General features: G+C 47.4%; 1 protein-coding gene across 2 annotated transcripts in view; it reads left to right on the forward strand.

The window, feature by feature from the left end:
* The window catches only part of LOC148542823 (EF-hand calcium-binding domain-containing protein 6-like), a 75773-nt gene that overhangs the window by 19559 nt on the left and 34874 nt on the right, over nucleotides 1-21340 (forward strand). Inside the window, exons 4-11 of one of the 2 annotated variants that reach the window (XM_088464457.1) lie at nucleotides 787-864; nucleotides 6247-6420; nucleotides 6968-7087; nucleotides 7194-7342; nucleotides 10172-10317; nucleotides 16261-16461; nucleotides 19283-19404; nucleotides 19751-19816. In XM_088464457.1, the coding sequence (XP_088320583.1) occupies nucleotides 787-864; nucleotides 6247-6420; nucleotides 6968-7087; nucleotides 7194-7342; nucleotides 10172-10317; nucleotides 16261-16461; nucleotides 19283-19404; nucleotides 19751-19816 (1056 nt within the window). The remainder of the gene's footprint in view (nucleotides 1-786; nucleotides 865-6246; nucleotides 6421-6967; nucleotides 7088-7193; nucleotides 7343-10171; nucleotides 10318-16260; nucleotides 16462-19282; nucleotides 19405-19750; nucleotides 19817-21340) is intronic. The other variant, XM_088464455.1, reaches the window with a different exon arrangement.

Here is a 21340-nt window from a genome sequence, read left to right on the forward strand (position 1 = left end):
CAGCTCAACCCCTTTTGTAGGCGTGGCCGGGGGGTGGCTTCACAAACGGAGGCGTTCCCAAGCGAACGCCTGCCGTTTGTGGGTGGCCCACTGACATCACCAGTGATGTCAGTGAGAGAGCTTCCAGCTCTGTTAGAGCCGAAAGCTCTCTGGGGCTTGCGGCCACGAGACCCTACCATAAGGGTCTTGTCGCAAGCCCGATGGTCGCAATGGTCTTAACCATCACGACCATCATCATGGCCGCTCGCATAAGCTGTGGGTGGTAACCCTCAGCTATGCGAGCGGCCCAGAGGCCGCAACTTAAAAACCAAGCGCCCTGATTCAGAGCGAGCGCTCGCTTTTTGCGAGCGCCGAGTCTGAATCAGGCCCACTCTCCCTTAATAAAGCAATGGTGCAACTTTGTGCAAACCTTAGTAGTTATACACTCTCGCACGATGCCCCTTGGTGCATGCTATCCACACAGTTACTGGTTACTACCAATCCGCCCAGCACCTAAAGTGTTTACACCATAGCTTCAAGAGCTGGGGGGAGAAGTATCAAGCTTTGGAGAGAGAAAGTGGAGGAGTTACCTAAAGCAACCAATCAGCGTCTAACTGTCGTTTAACAAATTGTTCTAGATAAATGACAGTTACAGTAGAAGCTGATTGGTTGATTTAGGCAAGTACTTCACTTTGTCTCTCTCCAATTCTTGATACATCTCACCCTATCTCTGAAACCCTGTTATCTTACCCAAGTGTTGTAATATTATCAAAATGGTTTTAAGAAAATCTACTTCTCTTTTTGAAGGGGTGAGCTACTGGTCATCCTGACTACCTTTCTGGGCCAGTTCATTAACACGCAGGTATTCCAGCGCCTCCTGGACAGGTAAGCTCCCCAATACATCGTGACTGCAGATTGGTTGATGCATTTTTTATGTCTCACCTGTGACTGTCCAATAGAAATCTATATATAATAAATGATGCACTGACAGTTGGCCAACTCTGCAATTCTACAGTGTGCTCCTCCTGTGCTCCAGCAGACACCAGAAGCCAACATGCCAGGGTTCCTGCAGGACGTGCAGCTTCAAAGTGATATATTGATATATAGGATAGATATAATAAATTCTGAAAAGTCAGTACTTAATTACAATGCATGGGGCCTGATAGTGTTAACGAATAGCTAATTCCTTTGCAGGGAGCATTTTAAAAGAAATGAAACAAGACGAAAGCACAAAGGACCTCATTCAGAGTCGGTCGCACAGAGCGTGCGGTCGGTCTGAATGAGGGGAGGACGTCTTAAATTTTCAAGATGTCCTCCTTTGCGGTGGTAAGGCTATGGGTTAACACCCACAGCCTTACGACCGCCTAAGGTGATGGTCGCGATGGTCAAGACCATCGCGACCATCGTGGCTTACGACGAGACCCTAGGGTAGGGTCTCCCTTGTCGTAAGCCCCGGAGAGCTTTTGGCTCTGTCTGAGCCGGAAGCTCTCCACTGACATCACTAGTGATGTCAGTGGGGCCGCCCCCAAACGGTAGGCGTTCCCATGGGAATGCCCCCATTTGGGCTGCCACCCCCCTGGCCCGCCTTCCAAACGGGGCGAGCTGTCAATCAACATTGACAGCTCGCCCCCTTTGGATCGAGATCCGCTACGACCGGCGCTGTCGGTCGTAGCTGGTCTCACGCATGCGCACGACGGCGCCGTCGCCGTCGTGCGCATGCCCTGTGGGGGGCCATCGACCCGGTCCGAGCGCATCGGCGCTAACGACCGGGTCTGAATGACCCCCAAAGTGTGAGGGATTTCTTATGTAGACAGTAATAAGCAAATTAGGCAATTCTTCTGACCTGGAAATCCACATAATTGTAGAAGATCTATCTCATCTCCCCAATGCAAACGCAGTGGCCCAACAGCTCCCACTGCAAGGGAGATAGGACAGACTTCGGAAGGAGGGCTGGCCCGGCCACCAGGATAACCATGGGAGTGAGAGGTATGGGTCGGAGCAGCAGGGTGTGTTGGGACTATGCGGTGGAAAGGGTGGGTGGGACAAACGGAATGGGTATGATATACCGACAAGTGGAATGCCGACTGTCAATACACTGACAGTGTTATCCCGATGTTGACAATCCCGATAGGGGAATGGTAAGTATTGTGTTCCCCTGTCCTATTTACCCCGTAACCCTAGCCCTCCTTTCCTGCACCCTAACACTAACCCTTCCTACACTGCACCCTAACCCACCCGGTAAGTGCCTAAACCTAACCCTCCTCTCTTAGTGCCTAACCCTAACCTCCCTCGATGGTGCCTAACCCTAATCTCCTCCTGGTGGTGCCTAACCCTAATCTCCTCCTGGTGGTGCCTAACCCTAATCTCCTCCTGGTGGTGCCTAACCCTAATCTCCTCCTGGTGGTGCCTAACCCTAATCTCCTCCTGGAGGTGCCTAACCCTAATCTCCTATTGGAGGTGCCTAACCATAACTCTCCCCGGGGTGTATATACCTAACCCTCTCCCCCCCCCCCCCCCCCTGGCCCCGGCTGTCGGGATTCAGGCGTCGGCATCTCCAGCCACGGGATTCCGCCGCTGGTCTTCTCATGCTGATCGGGATTCCGGTGTCGGGATTCCGGCAGTTGGCATCCCAGCTGTCGGTAAATTAACCACATCCCGGGGCAGCCATGACGGAATGGATGGGAATTTGGCAACAGCAGAGAGGGAGCTGGGCCGACCACAGCCGAGAGGGGCTGAGCAGGGCGGAGAACGAGGTTATACTAGTGTGCTCTATTATTGCAGACTAATCATTTCACTGTAATCATGCTAATAGATCCAACTAGCAAAGTGAGCGTAATGGGCAGGACCTAAATGCATTCACCCGGTCGTCATCATTATGAGTTTGTAACTTGCACCAGGGACTGAGGACTCGCGAGTGATCCGATTCCAAACAAATGTCTATGAACGTTTTCAGCGGTCATCATGGGACACAGGACTTTACCATGGCCTCATCTACACCCCTTTCCCCTCCACCGAGGAGCTGTAAGCAAAAAATGTGACTCATTCATCATGGCCAGTTATCAATCACTGACAGTGTGCTGCCGGACTGCGCACGATCACGCAGGATCCGTACTGCACATGCGCTGTACGGGTCAGTCGCCTGCGCAGTTTCCCGACCATCTGGAATTTGCATTCAGCAGCGCACACTGAATAAGGCCCGCTGTGCGGAGCTACTGCCGAGAAATAGATACACAACAGTGCTGGGAATTTTTCGGAAGTACAATTTCTATTCATTAATGGTGCATACACACGATCAGATTTTTCCTTCAGATATGAACGATAACGATTTAAAAATCGTTCAGTCGTTCATATCTGAAGGAAAATCGTTCATATCTGACATGCCTGAACGATGGACGATCAACGATGCGCGTTCCCGATGGTCAGATAACGATTTCTGATATCTGATGTGTTTGCAGTCAGACTTGGACGATTCCATTCATTTTAATGCAGTCAAAAATCGTTCAATCGTTCAAATCGTTTAATCATTCAATCGTTCATCTGACAAATCTGACAAGTCTGACAAATCTGACCGTGTGTACGCTCCATAAGCTGCATACACACACAACGATTTTTCGAACGATTATTGTTAAACGATATCGTTTAACGATAATCGTTTGAAAAATCGTTCACTTTCTGAGTCAAACGATGAACGATAATCGTTCATGCGCGTTCACGTTTGTAGTTTGTAGTTTGTAGTTCAGTCAGACTTATCAACTGAACGATTTTCAGTAAGGGAATATGCAAAAATCGTTTGTAGTTCAAAAAAATCGTTCATTACACTTTAAAATAGCTGACAGATAATCTGACAGAAAATCGTTCATAAAATCGTTCATAAAATCGTTGGTAACAAAATCGTTGTGTGTGTATGCAGCTAATGGAGTATACACACGGTCAGATTTGTCAGATTTGTCAAATGAACGATTGAACGATTTTTGACTGCATTAAAATGAATGGAATCGTCCAAGTCTGACTGCAAACACATCAGATGTCAGCTACCGTTATCTGACAAACGGGAACGCGCATCGTCCATCGTCCATCGTTCAGGCATGTCAGATTTTCCTTCAGATATGAACAACTGAACGATTTTTAAATCGTTATCGTTCAGATCTGAAGGAAAAATCTGACCGTGTGTACGCACCATAATGGAGCGTACACACGGTCAGATTTGTCAGACTTGTCAGATTTGTCAGATGAACGACTGAACGATTAAACGATTTGAACGATTTGGACGATTTGACCAAAGTTTTGAACGATTTGAACGATTTGAACGATTGAACGATTTTTAACTGCATTAAAATGAATGGAATCGTCCAAGTCTGACTGCAAACCCATCAGATGTCAGATATCGTTATCTGACAAACGGGAACGCGCATCGTTGATCGTCCATCGTTCAGGCATGTCAGATATGAACGATTTTTCATCAGATATGAACGACTGAACGATTTTTAAATCGTTATCGTCCATATCTGAAGAAAAAATCTGATCGTGTGTGTGCACCATAACACTTCCTTTTTTTTCAGACACATTAGTATTATCTATATTTAAAAACCCTCTGACCCCAAACTGCTGTGCGTGGGGATCAAATAGCCCACTGAGGGCCTGATTCAGAGCCGGACGCTCTGACAGAGCGCTCGCTCTGAATCAGGGCCGCCCTTCTTGTTTTTCAGAGCGGCCTCCTGGCCGCTCGCGTAGCTTTGGGTGGCCACCATCGACCCGCTTGCGAGTGCATAGCGCTTGCCAGCGGGTCTGAATCAGGCCCTGAGTCTTTCTCCCATTGCAGTCTGGCTGGACTAATATGCAATATATATATTACGTTCCCTTATGTATAACCATCCTATGCCCCTAGAGTGTAAACTTGTGAGCAGGGCCCTCTCACCTCTCTCTCAGTTTGTTATTACCCTGTCTCATTTTATTACTATATTTGTTTCCAACTGTAAAGCGCTAAGGAATATGTTGGTGCTATATAAATACATTTTAGTAAGTCACCCATAGTTTTATTATTGTCACCATACTTAACTTAAACTTAACCATCTAAAATAACGACACTGACAACTGAATAGATTTGCAATAAAGAGGTCGCAGCCAAATTTATTTAATTGGATTGTAATTGATCTGTAGTAGCATCGAGCATGGTGGCAAAAAAGCAGCGCTAACTCGGCTACAGCCCATAAGCGGAATGTATTACTAATATGGGGGTGGAGATTCCACCCCCAAGTGTGAGCTATCTCGAGTAGTACCATCCCCCCTTAATCTAGCAAAGTGCTGATCCCTCCATAAGATGGAGACCTGGTCCTCCCCTAAGACAGCGACCGACTCACCTCTCTCAAAGGGGGAATGCTAGCCAAGTTCAGCTGCACTAAATTGAGCCACCGAGGAGCACTGCTTTCCGCCAGCTGCGCCTCACCTGTTGGAAGAAGCAAAGAAATAACATTCCAACGAACAACATTGGCCCAACCCGATTCAAAAAATCAGCTCCCAACTGTCATGTTTCAAACACAGCCTGTGAGATGACAGTTGGGAGCTGATTGGCTGGCACCTTATCACTTTCTTATCACTTTTCACTCTGTCTACTAACACTGCTTAGTAAATAGACCCCCTAAGTCACGTTCCTATTTATCAAGTGTCTAACACAGGGTATCTCACATGTAATACACAAGCTCGCAGCAAACCACCACCCTATTACAAAATATGAGGACATTGCAGTTATGCAATTCATCGTCCTCCAAAACCAAAAAAGTTTATGGCGCTTGACTTCGATAGCTAACTTCAAATGGCGATGTATTAGGATCCCTCTGCTACCGCTGGCTCCTTTAGTGCGCACGCACAACCTAATCGCAGCGGTATGCAGCGGTATGCAGCGGTAAAGAACGTTAATTTTCAGGGTATTATTAATAAATAGGCTGCTGTGCCATGGCCACACCCCCAATGACTTTGCATAAATGTGTTTGTCACGTGTCACGACCCCACCCCAATGACATCACATAAATGTGGTGTAAGTCACGTGTCATAGCCACAACCCCAACAACATCACATTATGGGTGTTGTCATAGCAACACCATAATGGCATCATATAAATGTGGTGTTTATATCACATGTCATAGCCACACCCCCAATATCATCACATGAATGTGTTGTTATGTTACATGTCATAGCCACACCCCCAATGACATCAGCAAGCATGGCTACTTTTTTTTCCCTGTAAATGTCCTCCATTGTGTCTTTGCGCAGGTTACATCTGGAGGAAAAGCCAATCATTACATTTGATGCGTTCTACGAGCATTTCAAGCCTGTGGAAAATAAAAAGCCACCAGACTGGTTGGACCCTATGAAGAGAAAACAAAAGGCGTCTCTGACAACGGCGCGTGAGGTCCACCTTGTGCTTAAGGAGATGGCTAATAATAGGTAATTTAAGGTTTACAGCAGGGACATATACATATACAACACCCAAAACCCGAGGAGAGAAGCCGCCATAACTGCAGAACTCCCAGATACCCCTTAAATGCCATCACCCCTCCATCTTATTCCCCTTCATAAGCCAGAGCCCCCTCATGCTTCCACTCTGAAAGATAGAGTAACATATCCTGATACCTTGTTCTTATTATTTCCTAATAATTCTGATAATTAAGTTCATCGCGCTTCATTGGAACACGGTTTAGGGCAAAGTATCATTGCCCCTGTGTCGGAACAGCTGCTCCGATAAACAGCTTTCCCAGCAAAGCCTAACAGTAATGTTATGAGGATCCTAGTTTCCAGATGATGACCCATGCCCAAGGGCTTGATAAATAGGCCCCTAATTCCGGTGGTGGTATTTTCTGCAATGCACATTTCCTTTCAATGACTGTGCCACAACCTTTTAGAGTTACCTATGTGGCTTTATGTGAATGAGTCTTAGTGACTGACAAGTGAATGTATTAGTGGTTACATCACAGTGCGTCAATATCTATTTTAGGTTCTACGAACTTTTGAAGCTTTTTCGGAAGAACCGCGTGAATGCCTCTGAATTTCAGAGTGCCCTGTGTAAGCTGGGCGTAAGAATGACGGAAGGAGAGTTTAAAAAGCTGTGGCACAGGTAAGATGGACTACAGAGCCTTTAGATTGCAAGCTCTTAGGAGCCAGGCCTTCTCAGCCTCTGCCCTAATGTATGTTCCCGTGTGCTTATTGCTCATCTATAAAAGATATGTCAGGGAAGAGGGCGGTGTGCTAGACATTGAAAGCCTGCGACATCAGCTGGGGACCAAACAGGTGCAGCGATTGGACGAGGACCGGAGTCTACTGTTATCGGCTCTACAAAAAGTCTCTGGAAGCCAAGACTCACAGCAGATAAGTACGAGCATTCGTTCTCTCTCACTGTAAATCACTATGGGCCATATTCAATTAGCCGCAATAAGTCCGTCTCTGCGGAAAAGTATCGTCGGTGACATCATTTCGCCATGTGAAAAGTTTCCTCTGTATTCAATTCCAAAGACTTTTGGCGCTGCGGAAACTCAATGCAATGGGACCTGCGATACATTTTCGCCTATGAATAGGTGTCGAAAAAAAGTGCAGAATTGGGGTTTTGGGGTGCAAAGCTGCGGGAACCCCCCTGCACCCTTGGGACAGTCCCCCAAAGGTAAACTGCATTAAAAAAAAGTTTTAAAAAGTCCTTAGATCACCCAAAAAAAAGTACTTTCGTTTTGGGAGCGAAAAAGTCTAAAGTTGGGGGACAAACTTAAAAACTAGCGAAATGGACTCCAGGGGGGTCCCCAAGTATGCCCCAGGTGTTTCTAACTCTGCAGGTGCTTGCGGCAGGTGGATTTTTTAAGATTTTTAAAACTTCACTTTAGCAACTTAAAAATATGCTAGCGCCCATTTTCATGTACCCCAAGTTTGCTGGGACTAATTATTTTCTTCCAAAAAAACTACAAAATGCTATTCTTCACCACTTCTGCAAAGGCGCTAAATAGCAGTTATACCTTCAGCAGGCCTATTCGGGGGTAACTAGAGTGAACCCCAATGTCAGTGTATCTTTTGGGGGGTGCCAGGCTGACAGCACTTTTTGCATATTACAGTTTCGCCGGGGCTTGTTTTCGACGATTTCTAATTGAATACGGGAACATAGGCAAACGCAGGGGGGGTTTCCGTCTGCCTGGAAACCCCCCTCCCCGGCACACACATGACAATAGTAGAAATAGTAATATAATAAAATTATGCTAGTGTAGTATGTTCTTCTCAGTATCACAAATGAAATAATTAGCACCACCTGTGGATCTTTTAACATGTATCAGACAGTAATAAATAACCTGTGCGCCAACTAGGAGATCTGGAAAACATGCACTATTAGGGATGCACTGCTATAGAGCCCAATATGTACATATATGTCCAAGGCAGTGCTAGGTTCTTCTGCTGCTCCTCCAGTCTCCCGGACTTGCTCTAATAATCTGGAATGGTGCCCACATCTAAAATAAAAACATCCAGCTCAGGCAGGATGGCCCTACTGCCACATCTAACGGCTTATTGTGATCGCTGGTCCTGTATATGCTGGAATTAGGATACACAATACACTTTGTATGACACATAATAAAACTGGTTGAGTACTAATTCTGCCCTCTTCATGGACTGGCCACATTTGCTCTAAAATCAAGCATTTGGAAACCCCCCTCTAGAAATACTGCGTTTGCCACTGGGGAATAAGCGAGGAGGCGCGCAATCGTTTTTTGCATTGAAAACCAGCGATGTCGGCGAAAAGTACACCATGCGAAAAGTACGGGACTTTGAGGCTAAATGAATATGCTCCTATGATGGAGTCTATTTATTTTCTCTATTTAGCTGCACTACTTTCCATTCTAGAGAGGTGATTAACAAAAATATCTATTCTTCAGTGTAGTCAGGGGTGGATTTAAGGGTAAGGCCGCCCTAGGCTCAACATTAATGGCCGTCACCCCACCCTCCAATATTATTATTTTCATTATTATCTTAGAAACCCTAATTTGGTGATTGCCAATATAATATAGGCAGGGCGGTATTAGGATGCTGGCTTTAACAGTCTGTCAGATCCGAAATTTCCTAATAACTACAAAATGGTTCCACCGCACTGTGGCCCTCATTCAGAGCCGCTCGCAAAAAGCGAGTGCTCGCTCTGAATGAGGGTGGCCGCTATTTTTATTAAAGCCGGCCTCCTGACGGCTCGCTAAGCTGTGGGTGACCACAGCTTTAGCGAGCAGCCAGGTGATGGTCGCGATGCATTCAGAGCGAGCACCCGCTTTTTGCGACGAAACCCTTGTGGTAGGGTCTCATCTGCCGCAAGCCCCAGTGAGCTTTAGGCTCTAATAGAGCTGGAAGCTCACTATTGACATCACTTGTGATGTCAGTAAGGCCGCCCCCAAACGGGAACGCCTGTTTGGCCAGCCATGCCCCCATCCCGTCTACAAAACGGGGCGAGCTGTCGATCAACATCTACAGCTGCCCCGTTTGTAGCCAGCCCCAGAGTGAGAGAATTTCTCTCTTGCTCTGGGGATTGCGCACGCACAGTGCCCCACCATCGACACGCTTGCGAGTGCATAGCGCTTGCGAGCGGGTCTGAATGAAGGCCTGTATCTTTATTTTAATATTTATTTTTACAGGCGGACTACAGGTGCCATCCTGCCGGGGCAGACTTGCAGGGAGGAAGAACAATTTTATTAACTATTCTATTACCATTAACCAAGTGCCCACCTCCCAGGGTGTGGGATATAGCCCAAGACTGGTTGTCCTTTGGGAAGGGGTCCCCATTTTTATTCTGGGGGAGGGGGACCCTACCAGTTTGGGGCTGGTTACCAGTATGGCAGGGGGACTCCATGCTGTGTGTCTTCCTGCTGTAACATTATCCCCCGGGCTGGTTCAGCCTGATGCTTGTTTTTGAAAATACTGTAGGGGGAACCTTTACAGTTTTATCCCAGGCTGAGAGGTCCAGGGCTGGTTAGGAACTGGAGAAAGGGAGGGGGCGGGGGGTGGAGGCACGCAGTGATCTGTGCAGAGCTTCGCCCATCCATTGTACTTTCAGAGAAATCTGGTAGTGTGCAATGGGCAACTATTCCATGATTTGTGTAAAAAATAAGTCTTTTTCTAAATACTTTTTTATTTTAATGACATCAAATCCGCTTTAATTATTCAAAACAAGAAAAAAATCATCTTTCAGGAACAACCAACGCTGGAGGTTCAACTGCAAGAAGGGAAAGGAAGTTGTCGCTGAGTATTGAGAAGTGGTTGAAGGAGAAGTTCAGAGAGGGGGCGCGAGCCATGATGACCGAGTTCTTGGTCTATGACCCGCAGCGGACTTGCAGGGTGAGTTTAGGATGGGTACGGCGCTGAGAGTGCTCTGGGTTGATAATTTTGGGATGATCACACAGATAAGTCTCCATGCATGCTTGGTTCATGTACTAGAAATGAAGATCAAAGTGTGAGGAAATCATGATCTGCTCAGCGAGAAGGTGTCACAGAAGTTAGTGACCCCCTTGATAGTTCCACTGCGCCATCGCCATTATGCCGCTGCATGTACACAGCCAGCGTGCATACTTCACTGTCATCAACCCCTGTCGTACACCACCTGCGCTCCCCTATACTCTCCTGCCTGGATCTGGGTCATACACCACATACTGTGCCGTGTACCCATTATACATACCTGCTGCATACTTGCCTACGCTCCCAGAATGGCCAGGAGACCCCTGAAACTCGAGTGTCGCTGCCACCTGTACCATCTATACGGTCTGCCAATAGGGCGATCACCCACCTCTCTCCTTTGAGCAGCAGACTGTCATTAAAAAGTGGTTTTAGGTACAGAACACAGAAGCTGATTTATCAACGAGTGAAAAGCCCTATGGGGAGGGTTAGGGATAAATGGCGGGACGCATGACGCATCGCATTTGGGATGCGATACATCCCGCCACCCTTCGCATGCATGCCAGCGTTAGCAACACCAGTATGTATGAGGAACAACTAAAAAGGACCGCTCATTCAGTAAGAGCAGCCTTTTGTGATGGAGGGACTACCAGGTCTATAACCCAGAAGCCCCTCTGGTGTCCTTCTGCGCATGCTGAAGAACGCACGTACCGCGCGGGGTTGCTGGGAGGGATCCAATTGACTGCCAGGACCCGGACGAAGATGCCAGGAGATGGTAAGACACCACTAGATCACCAGGACAGTTTGTCAGCAGATTATCATGTCGACATATAACTGAGCCTTGCACCCCGATGGTCACCGCAGGGAGACGCTCAGCGCATCTGGACACATAGAGAGGCAATTTCAGTGGGTGTTCCTGGGAGATAGGAGGGGTGTGACTAGCCAAATGTGGGCGTGTCAGGGCCAGCGAATGAAGCTTTTCTTCTCGTAGTTGCGCTGATTTGGCGACCATGTTAGAATTTTGCGCCTCCGTAAGACTGGTGCAATGACTGGTGGTGCAACTGCTTTGCCATCTGCACCATGTCGACATTCTCACGTCAGGTTATAACCTGATGTAATATGCTATTATTGTAATTATACAGATAAACCTGCTTTGTGCCAGGACGTGGCAGTGTGAGAGAGCTCAGCTATCTCATTAACCTTTGAATAGCAACAGTGTTGCAACCTGTATACATGTTATGCTACCAATGTAAGTAATGTTATACTAGCTACAACACAGAGAATCCTTATAGCGTCCGAAACCACCTGTAAATAACTATCTCATGCATTTATGTTTAGGGGACTGAATAGACAATAAATGCGAATGATTCATCCACCACAACACATTATAAATGAAAGGGGAAGAGAAGTAATAATTCCTGAATAGTAAATATAAATGGAATAATAGCCATCATTGCTCCCTCATTAAATTAATTGATAAGACATCATATAATTGATATCCCACTGACAAACTACACTATTAGATCCAGTGATTGCATGTGCACTAACCTAACGGGGGCTATAAATATCAAACACTGGGCCTGATTCAGACCCAGTTGTGATCAAAGAGCGCTCGCAACCGGGTCGATGTTTGCCCACTGGGCATGCGCACAACAGAGCCGGCTCCGTCGTGCACATGCGCGAGACCCGGCTATCGACGGGTGCTCCATTGCTCCGGGTCTTGCACCAAAGGGGGCGAGCTGTGGATGGTGATTGACAACTCGCCCCGTTTGGTAGGCGGGCAGGGGGGGTGGCTGGCCAAACGGAGGCGTTCCCGAAGGAACGCCTGCCTTTTGTGGGCGGCCCCACTGACATCACTGGTTATGTCAGTGGGGCCGCCCACAAAAGGCAGGCGTTCCTTCTATTAGAGCCAGAAGCTCTCTGGGGCTTGCGGCCACGAGACCCTACCACAAGGGTCTTGTCGCAAGCTCAATGGTTGCAATGGTCTTGACCATCGCGACCATCAACCTGGCCACTCGCAATAGCTGTGGGTGGTCACCCACAGCTATGCGAGCGGCCAGGAAGCCGCACAAAAAAAACGGCCTAATTCAGAGCGAGCACTCGTTCAGAGTGTCCGGCTCTGAATCAGGCCCACTGGTCCCCTAACAAATCTGTGGATAAGATACCATAAGATCAATATCCCGTTGATAAATGGCACCATCGACTTCAATTAATTATTACTACTATAAGGTGATGGTGTATTGAACTAATGGTGGGTTATCAATATTTTCTGGTGTGATTTATGGATTCAATAAATCACTAATATAATAACAAAACGTGAAACAGACCAGGTGTATTTGTGATATATAAAGGGTGAGTCTAGGACCAGTTATGGTTAACTACACTAATTTAAATATTTAAGAGACCATATATTGGAAACAGTATCAATACGTGTGATACTATTGGGTAGAAAGGTACCCCCTTCATTCAAGAAGATTCTCATACTGATACCTTAATATATCTCTTGCAATATGTGTACACTGCAGGTTTATTACCATTTTCTGTAGTCCTCCCCCCTTTTCTCATGTAGAGCTCTACCCACCAATACTGTGATTATACGACTACTCGATTCTATTACATATCAGAATAATAGATATAACAGATCAACCAATTGAGACACACGACGGGGATTCATTTATTGTTTTTGATTTTTTTAAAACAAAAATATAAAAAAACATTTTCACAGACACTTATCACATTTTTCACCTTATATCACTTCTCATTTGTAATCGATATTTCGCTGAATCTGGTGCTATTTGCACCAACCTTTTTAATGCATACCTAATAAAGATTTATCTTTTGTATGTTAATGAAAAACTTTATGTACGCCATATATTGAGACAAACTTTCTATCTTTCTCTAAATAACCTAGTAATTGTCACTATTTGTCAGATGGCAGCACCCCAATATGAATATGTCATATACAGTACATTAATTATGGGGCTCTCTTACAGATACATGTAATGTGTGTAGATGTATCCTTCCTTCTGTTTTTCTCCACATTCTCATGTCAACCTGTTGCCTGCCGACATAACTGTCCACAAATCATACCACACCCATCTACGGAATGGAATTCGTATGAAATACTGTCGGCCGCATGGCCGGCGGTTCGATTCCCGTCAGCGGCAGCCCGACAGAAGCAGAGTGCGACGCAGCGGAAGCCCGACAGCGCTGGAAATCCCGATCGTGGATAGGTAAGTATCCACTAACCTAACCTAACCCTCCTTAGGGGTGCCTAACCCTAACCCTAACCTCCCCCCCAAGTGCCTAACCCTAACTTCCCCCCCAAGTGCCTAACCCTAACCACCCCCTTCCCCGCTACCTAAACCTAAGTCCCCCGGGGGGGTGCCTAAGCCTAAGTCCCCCCCGGGGGTGCCTAACCCTAACCCTCCCTCCCCCTAGCCTAACCCTAACCCTCCCGGGGGGGTGCCTAACCCTGAGTCCCCCCCGGGAGCCCTAAACCTAACCCTCCCCCCCAAGGCTGTCCGCTCACGGCGCCCGGCATCACTACGATCATGATGCCGGGCGCCGGTCTCCCGGCGTCGGGGAAATGCGGGCGTCTATATCTAGACGCCCGGCATTTCACCCATGCCGGGATAAGACAGTCGGGAAGCCGGCTGCCGGTATTTAGGCAGTCGGCTTCCCGATTGCCTCCCCTATGGAATAGCTACTGTACATAAAATCTTATCATATCCAGTGTTACTGGTACACAGCATGGAGCCAGGGCCGGTGCAAGGTTTCTTGGCACCCTAGGCATCAGTGGCGGAACCAGAGAGTGGTGGGCCCAGGTGCAAGAATATGCTTTGGGGCCCCCCCGCCCATTCCTGGCACCATGCACCCCAACATTTTTTCACCACCCCTCACTGTCCCCCCACAGTAAATCCAGTCTGTCCAGCCCCAGTGTGTCAGCCTCGTTCTCCCCCCAGCCCCAGTGTGTCAGCCTCGTTCTCCCCCCCACCCCCAGTGTGTCAGCCTGATTCTACCCCCCACCCCCACTGTGTCAGCCTCGTTCTCCCCCCCACCCCCAGTGTGTCAGCCTCGTTCTCCCCCCCACCCCCAGTGTGTCAGCCTGATTCTCTCCCCCACCCCCAGTGTCTCAGCCTCGTTCCCCCCCCCAGCCCCAGCATGTGTCTCAGCCTCTTTCCCCCCATACCACCACCACTTACCTTATTTCCTTCTTCCTCTTCTGCTCCTCTTGATCCTCTTACTCCAGCAGCCCAGCCCCTTGCTATGACATGGCACACTTGACATCATGAAGTTACGCGCACCGTGTCATAACAAGGTGGCCGGGCCGCGGCGGGTGTCTGTCATATTGGAGCCGGAGTGACCGAAGTGGCCCCGCTCTGGCTCCAACTATTTACTTAATGGGGACCAGGTTGGCAGATATCGGCGCTGTCAGATGCAGGCGGTCATGGGCCCCTGCACCACAGCGGGCCCTGGTGCAAGGCATCGGCCACTAGTTCCACCCCTGCTGGGCATTTCTTCAGCCTTACGCCCCACCCCCACCCTCGATAGCTACACAAGCCCTTATGCAGTGCCCCCAGTAGTGGCCCCCCTATGCAGTGCCCCCAGTAGTGGCCCCCCTATGCAGTGCCCCCAGTAGTGGCCCCACCTATGCAGTGCACCCAGTAGTAGTCCCCCACCTATGCAGTGCCCCTTATATAGTGCTCCCAGTAGCAATCCCCCTAGTAGCAGCCCTCCCCCAGCAGTGCCCCAGCAGTAATCCCTCCCTATGTATTGCCCCCAGTAGTGGTCCCACCAATGCAGTGCCCCCAGTAATAGTCCCCCGAGCAGTGACCCCAGTAGCAGTCCCCCACAGCAGTGCCCCTAGTAGTACTCCTCCCCCCAGCAGTGCCCCTAGTAGTAGTCCCCCCCTATGTAGTGCCCCTAGTAGTAGTCCCCCCATGTAGTGCCCCCAGCAGTAATCCCTCCCTATTTAGTGCCCCCAGTAGTAGTCCCCCCAGCAGTGCCCCCAGTAGCAGTCCCGCCCCAGCAGTGCCCCCCAGTAGCAGTCCCGCCCCAGCAGTGCCCCCCAGTAGCAGTCCCGCCCCAGCAGTGCCCCCAGTAGCAGTCCCGCCCCAGCAGTGCCCCCAGTAGCAGTCCCCCCCTGCAGTGCCCCCAGTAGCAGTCCCCCCCTGCAGTGTCCCCAGTAGCAGTCCCGCCCCAGCAGTGCCCCCAGTAGTAGTCCCCCCAGCAGTACCCCTAGTAGTAATCCCCCTCTAGGCAATGCCCCCAGTAGTGGTCCCACCAGTGTGCAGTGCCCACTGTAGTCCCCCCAGCAGTGCCCGTAGTAGTAGTAGTCCGATCGTCCGTCATGACGTCTCTCCCATCCATCACTCACTGCGGGAGCTGGAAAATGGAGCTCATGAGTGAGCTCCAGCCCGGCTCCGGCAGTGGGCGCAGCAGCTGATGAGAGTCTGTCTGACTCTCATCGGCTGCTAAAACCCACACAGCTGCCGGCACCAGCGGCTGTGTGTTTGTTCCTAAAAGTGTAGTGTGGACTGCTCTTATGTGGCCCTGCAGTGGCCGACGCTCTTAGGCAGCTGCCTAAGTTTGCCTACTGGTAGCGTCGGCCTGGCATGGACCTACAGCCTATGGCACAATCAGCAAAGTGCTACCATGCTGCCCATATAACCACAGAAAAATGGTTGCATTTAATGTTCGAAGCCGTAGCAACAGTGACACCTACAGGCTAAATGTAGACATAACACTCTGTTGAATAAACAAGTAACAAATATGTGCATAACTTATGGACCATTTATTTTTCAGAGCTGTGAGAGTGTTCTTTCGGCTTTATTGACATGCTCATATTTGATGATGCTTCCACACTGTTCCCTCTCTGTCCCCCAGGTACTAAAAGAGGATTTCCTTAATGTTCTGGAGAAATTCCAGCTTCACCTCAGCAAAGATCAGCTGGGACATTTCCTAGCTCGCTGTGGTCTGAATGAGACGTTACCTCACGTTAACTACCTGGAATTCCTCCAATGTCTCCAAAGCAGGGTTAAAAATGGGAGAGCTCACAAGGTCTTCTGTAAATCTGGTTGCAGGTATGTTCAGCTCGCCTGGAGATAATGTAGAAGGGATTTATGGGTCTGATGTAAGAAAACTAGGGGTCTATTCACTAAGCCATGAAGAGAGATAAAATGGAGAAAGATAAGTTCCAGCCAATCAGCTCCTAATTGTCATTTTGCAAACACAACCTGTAGCATGACAGGAGCAGATTGGTTGGTACTTTATCTCTCTCTATTTTATCTCTCTCCAAGGCTTAGTGAATAGACCCTCTAATACAGGCATGGCAAACTCAGAATCCCAACCGGGCTGAATAATCAAGGTCTAAAAGTGTGTGGACAGCAAGAAAAAGAAAAGTCTTCTATACAATTTTGAAAGGTTTATTATTAAGAAAAACTAACAATAAAGTTTAAGCGAAGAGATGTCATGTATCAGGGAGAAAACATTAACTTTAATGTTTTCTTCCCGATATTTGACATCTATTTGCTGTCAAGAAGTAATCTCTCTGTGTTGCCACTGAGAGCTTTATACCGGCGCAATATAGGCTTTTTCTTTTGTAATATAGGTTCCACTTGTAAGTGGTAAAATGTGTACACAGCTGCTAGTTCAAAAAGTCACTTACCCTGCTGACCTAAACCAAAAACTTCCCAAAACACAAATGGAGCTCCCCTAGTGTTAGAATAACTAATGTTGCAAAAAGCTGTAAAATATGTTTGATTGAGCATATGAACTTCAAAAGGCTTTCTCAATAAACATTTATGTCAAATTCCATTCCTCCACAAGAATGCATATTATAAGAGAAAGTGTTACAATATCAAACAATTCTAATTATGATAAAATGTATCTTTGCAGTTGCCAATACTATGCTATAATTTGTTCACGGCAAGCTACTATCATTCTCTCGGGATCCCACTGGGTTTAGCGCCTTATATCCATATACAGGATAACCAGTTTATATGTAGTCTTGGTAAGCGTCTTAGTAATAAGAACTAAGTGGTTGTTCACCATACTCCACCAAGTAATAAATAGCTGGTCAATATGCGCTTAGTATCCGGCTCTCACCACAGTTGGATTTGTATTAAGAAAATAAACACGGTTAGCGTGATAGAGCCCCTGGAGAGGAGCGAAACGCGTCGATAAGGGTCCTATTCAAAAGAGCCAATCCTGGTTTTGCTACATTATACCAGCCTACTACCAGTTATTGCAGCATAGAAAATGAGCTGTTATTCTTTTTATTACTTAATAAACAAATGCACTTATAGTACAAGTGCTTCAGATAATGTAACTACAAGTCCATTTGCTGTACTAATGGCCTGGATTTCTATTGCCTCTTAGAGCAGTGGAAATCCACCTTAAAATGTTGCCGATTTATTAACAGTTATACAGCGCACACAGAGAACATACAAACTCCACACAGATAGGGTATAGGTGGGAATCAAACCCAGGACCTCAGTTCCGTGAGGCAGCAAATTAACCATTGCGCTACCATGATGCAGAGACGGGCTTTCAGTTACTCAATTAAAAATGATAAAATAAATAGCCATAAAATAGCTAAATATATCTAAAGAAAATAATATTGTGCAACTGTTGCAAGGTACAAAATGATAAGATGGGATGGTATTTACAGAACAAGGACAGCGGTGCACTCTGGCCAGTCAATCCATCAATTCACATGTTCCACTCCTGGCTACCAAACTAGTGCCATTCGGGGGGTACTTTTCTAGGTTTTGACTTATTACAGAACAGAATTAAATAGAAAAAAAGGGGGTGAGTTTGTACAATGGTAATGCAGTCCTGTTGATTGCTATTTAGGTATTACTTAGTATGATCTAAACTAAAAAAACAGGCAAATCATGTAATGCCGCTAATGTAACAATGTAACAGTATTTCAGAATAATTTCACTACACAATGACATGTCTGCTGTCAGAGTGAAGCAAGATATTTAGGGGGTCTATGTACCAAGCCTTGGAGAGAGATAAACTGGAGAGATAAAGTACCAACCAATCAGCTCCTGTCATTTTTCAAACACAGCCTGTAACATGACAGTAGGAGCTGTTTGCTTGGTACTTTATCTCCATCCATTTTATCTCTCTCCAAGGCTTAGTACATACTAGACCCCTCAAATACAGGACAACCCAATTATCCAGTATACATTAGTCTTCAGCTCCTGTAACAGGTCAGGTTTTCAAGTACGAGTGGAGCAATGGCCGTACAACAATGCGTATATCCTGAAACTGGGATATAGTTAGATTACCGGCGGCCGGGATGCCAGCCGTCGGATTCCCGACAGTGGAAGCCCGGCCTGGAACTAAAGATAGGCGCTGAAATCCCGACAGCCGCAATCCCGAATGAAGGTAAGCAGGGCTTCTTAGGACTTAGCTGCGGGGGGGGGGGGGGTAATTAGGTTTAGCTACCCACCGGGGAGAGTTAGGGTTAGGCACCCCCCAGGGAGAGTTAGGGTTAGGCACCCCCCAGGGAGAGTTAGGTTTAGGGTGCGGGAAGGGGGAGTTAGGGTTAGGCACCCCCCAGGGAGAGTTAGGGTTAGGCACCCCACCAGGGAGGGTTAGGTTTAGCGTTACTGGAAGGGGGAGGTTAGGGTTAAGCACTATGGGGTAGGTTAGAGTTAGGCACCACTAAGGGAGGGTTAGGATTGGGGGGGGAGGGGTATGGATAGCTTACTTACCACCCCTATCGGGATCTTCAGATATCGGGATGACGCTGTCAGGATTGAGCCGATTCCCCTGGCACCTGCACCATCAACAGAGTTAATTAAACCTAAACCATTACCACAATGACCTACAGTATATGATGCAATAAATGTATGTGTAAGTAAATCTTTTAGAAGTCATGAAACATTATCAGTTTGTATTTCCCAGGGCTGGAGATGAACAATCTATAACCTCGGTGACCACAACCAGCAGTTTAGTGGGGAAACTGGGGCAGTTTCTTCATGCAGATTTTTACGCCCTCCTTGATGATTTCCGGTGAGTGCGGCGAGCGATCACTTACAGGCTATGGGGGCGGGCGATGTATCAACCTTCTAAAGAGAACACATGGAGGTGTCTCCCATAGCCACCAATCAGCTACTAGCTGTCATTTATCCTGTACATTCTATAAAATGGCAGGCAGAAAATGATTGGATGCTGTCAGTACCTTCTCCAACTATCCTCCTGGGAAGGTTTATACATCTCTCCCCAAGTGTACAGATAGCGGGCAAATGTGCCATATATATATATATATATATATATATATACATATATATATATATATATATATATATACCTTTATTTACATGCGCAAAATGATATCATACCTCTTGTTCCCTGGCAGGAGGGCCGATGTGAATAAATTACATATAATCAGCCATCAGGACTTCAGATCAATCATAGAAAAAAGGTAAGTTATGTGTTTGCTATATTTATGTCACAATGTACAGTATGAGTGGCTGTGACAGGGACATTGGTGGAAACTGGTGCACAGAAATAAGGCCACTGTAACCCATAGCAACCACAGGCTATTTTCCTTCTAGTAGTGCTGACATAAAAACTTTACTGAGCACCGATTTTTATTATTTCCCCCAGTGCATTTATAAACATCTGACGAATCGGGTAAACGACAAAGGAGACATTGGGGCACTTTAATACAACATATATTCCCCTTTCTTACCCTATTTATAATTCCTCCAGCCCTGACCATACTTCGCATTTTCTTGTATTTTAGTTCCCATTATAAAGCAACCATAAGATAATTTTCTCTCGTCTGCCCCTATTGTGTGTGTACGGTAATCCCATGACTGTGCTTTCTGCAATGAATCCCCAGTTTGCTAATATTGTTGGTTAAATCAGAAAACATTGGAGGCAGAAAAGGGGAGAGAGGGGCTGAAAGCTGAAGGTACCGAAATGATATTATGGACAAGGAAAATAGTGGAATAAGGGCCTGATTCTGACCTGGTCGCAAGTGCTGTGCGCTCGCAACCGGGTCGATGGTGGGCCAGTGCACATGCGCGAGACCCGGATAGCGACGGGCAAGCCGTCACTCCGGGTCTCGCACCAAAGGGGGCGTGCTGTCGATGTTGAGTGACAGCACGCCGCCTTTGGTGGGCGGGCCGGGGGAGTGGCTGCCCAAATGGAGGCGTTCCCATGTGAACGCCTCTGTTTGGGGGCGGCCACACTGACATCACGAGTGATGTCAGTGGGAGAGATTTTGGCTCTGTTAGAGCCGAAATCTCTCTGGGGCTTGTGGCAAAGAGACCCTACCACAAGTGTCTCGTCGCAAGCCCGATGGTCACGATGGTTTTGACCATCGCGACCATCTTCCTGGCCGCTCGCTATAGCTGTGGATGGTCACCCACAGCTATACGAGCGGCCAGGAGGCCGTTCAAAATAAAAAATAGCCAGGCCCTGATTCAGAGCGAGCGCTCTGTCAGAGCGTCCGGCTCTGGATCAGGGCCTAAGTTACATGGAAAATACATTTCCCAGATTAAATAAATAAAGTACATAAACTGCATGAAAATGTTTTTTGATTACAGTGTAACATTGGGTCACTAAGTAAAGAGAAAATAGGAGAATAAATGTAATAGATAAAGATCTTATCAATGTATTTTTTTCTGTATATAGGATGAATAATACCCCTTTTACACCAACAAGAAAATCCTGAGTTGTTGCACGTGAACGCGCATTAACCCGGGATTTTTGTCACTGTAAATGGATCCACCCGGGTTCAGTGTCCTGGGGATCCAGCTCTGGTAGCTTGCAGGGTTGGGCACGGGTCGTTCCTGTGTCACCCTGCAGTGTAAACGGCATGAACCGGGTCACAACGACCCGGGTCATGCTGCATGCTACCTGATTGGCCGGCTTTAGTGGCGCTTGGAGATTACATCATCTCCAAGCGTCCACTGCAACGACGGAAGACCCGGGCAGG

The sequence above is a fragment of the Taudactylus pleione genome, unplaced genomic scaffold (genome assembly GCF_031769625.1).
Source record: "Taudactylus pleione unplaced genomic scaffold, aTauple2 ptg000008l, whole genome shotgun sequence".
NCBI lineage: Eukaryota > Metazoa > Chordata > Amphibia > Anura > Myobatrachidae > Taudactylus > Taudactylus pleione.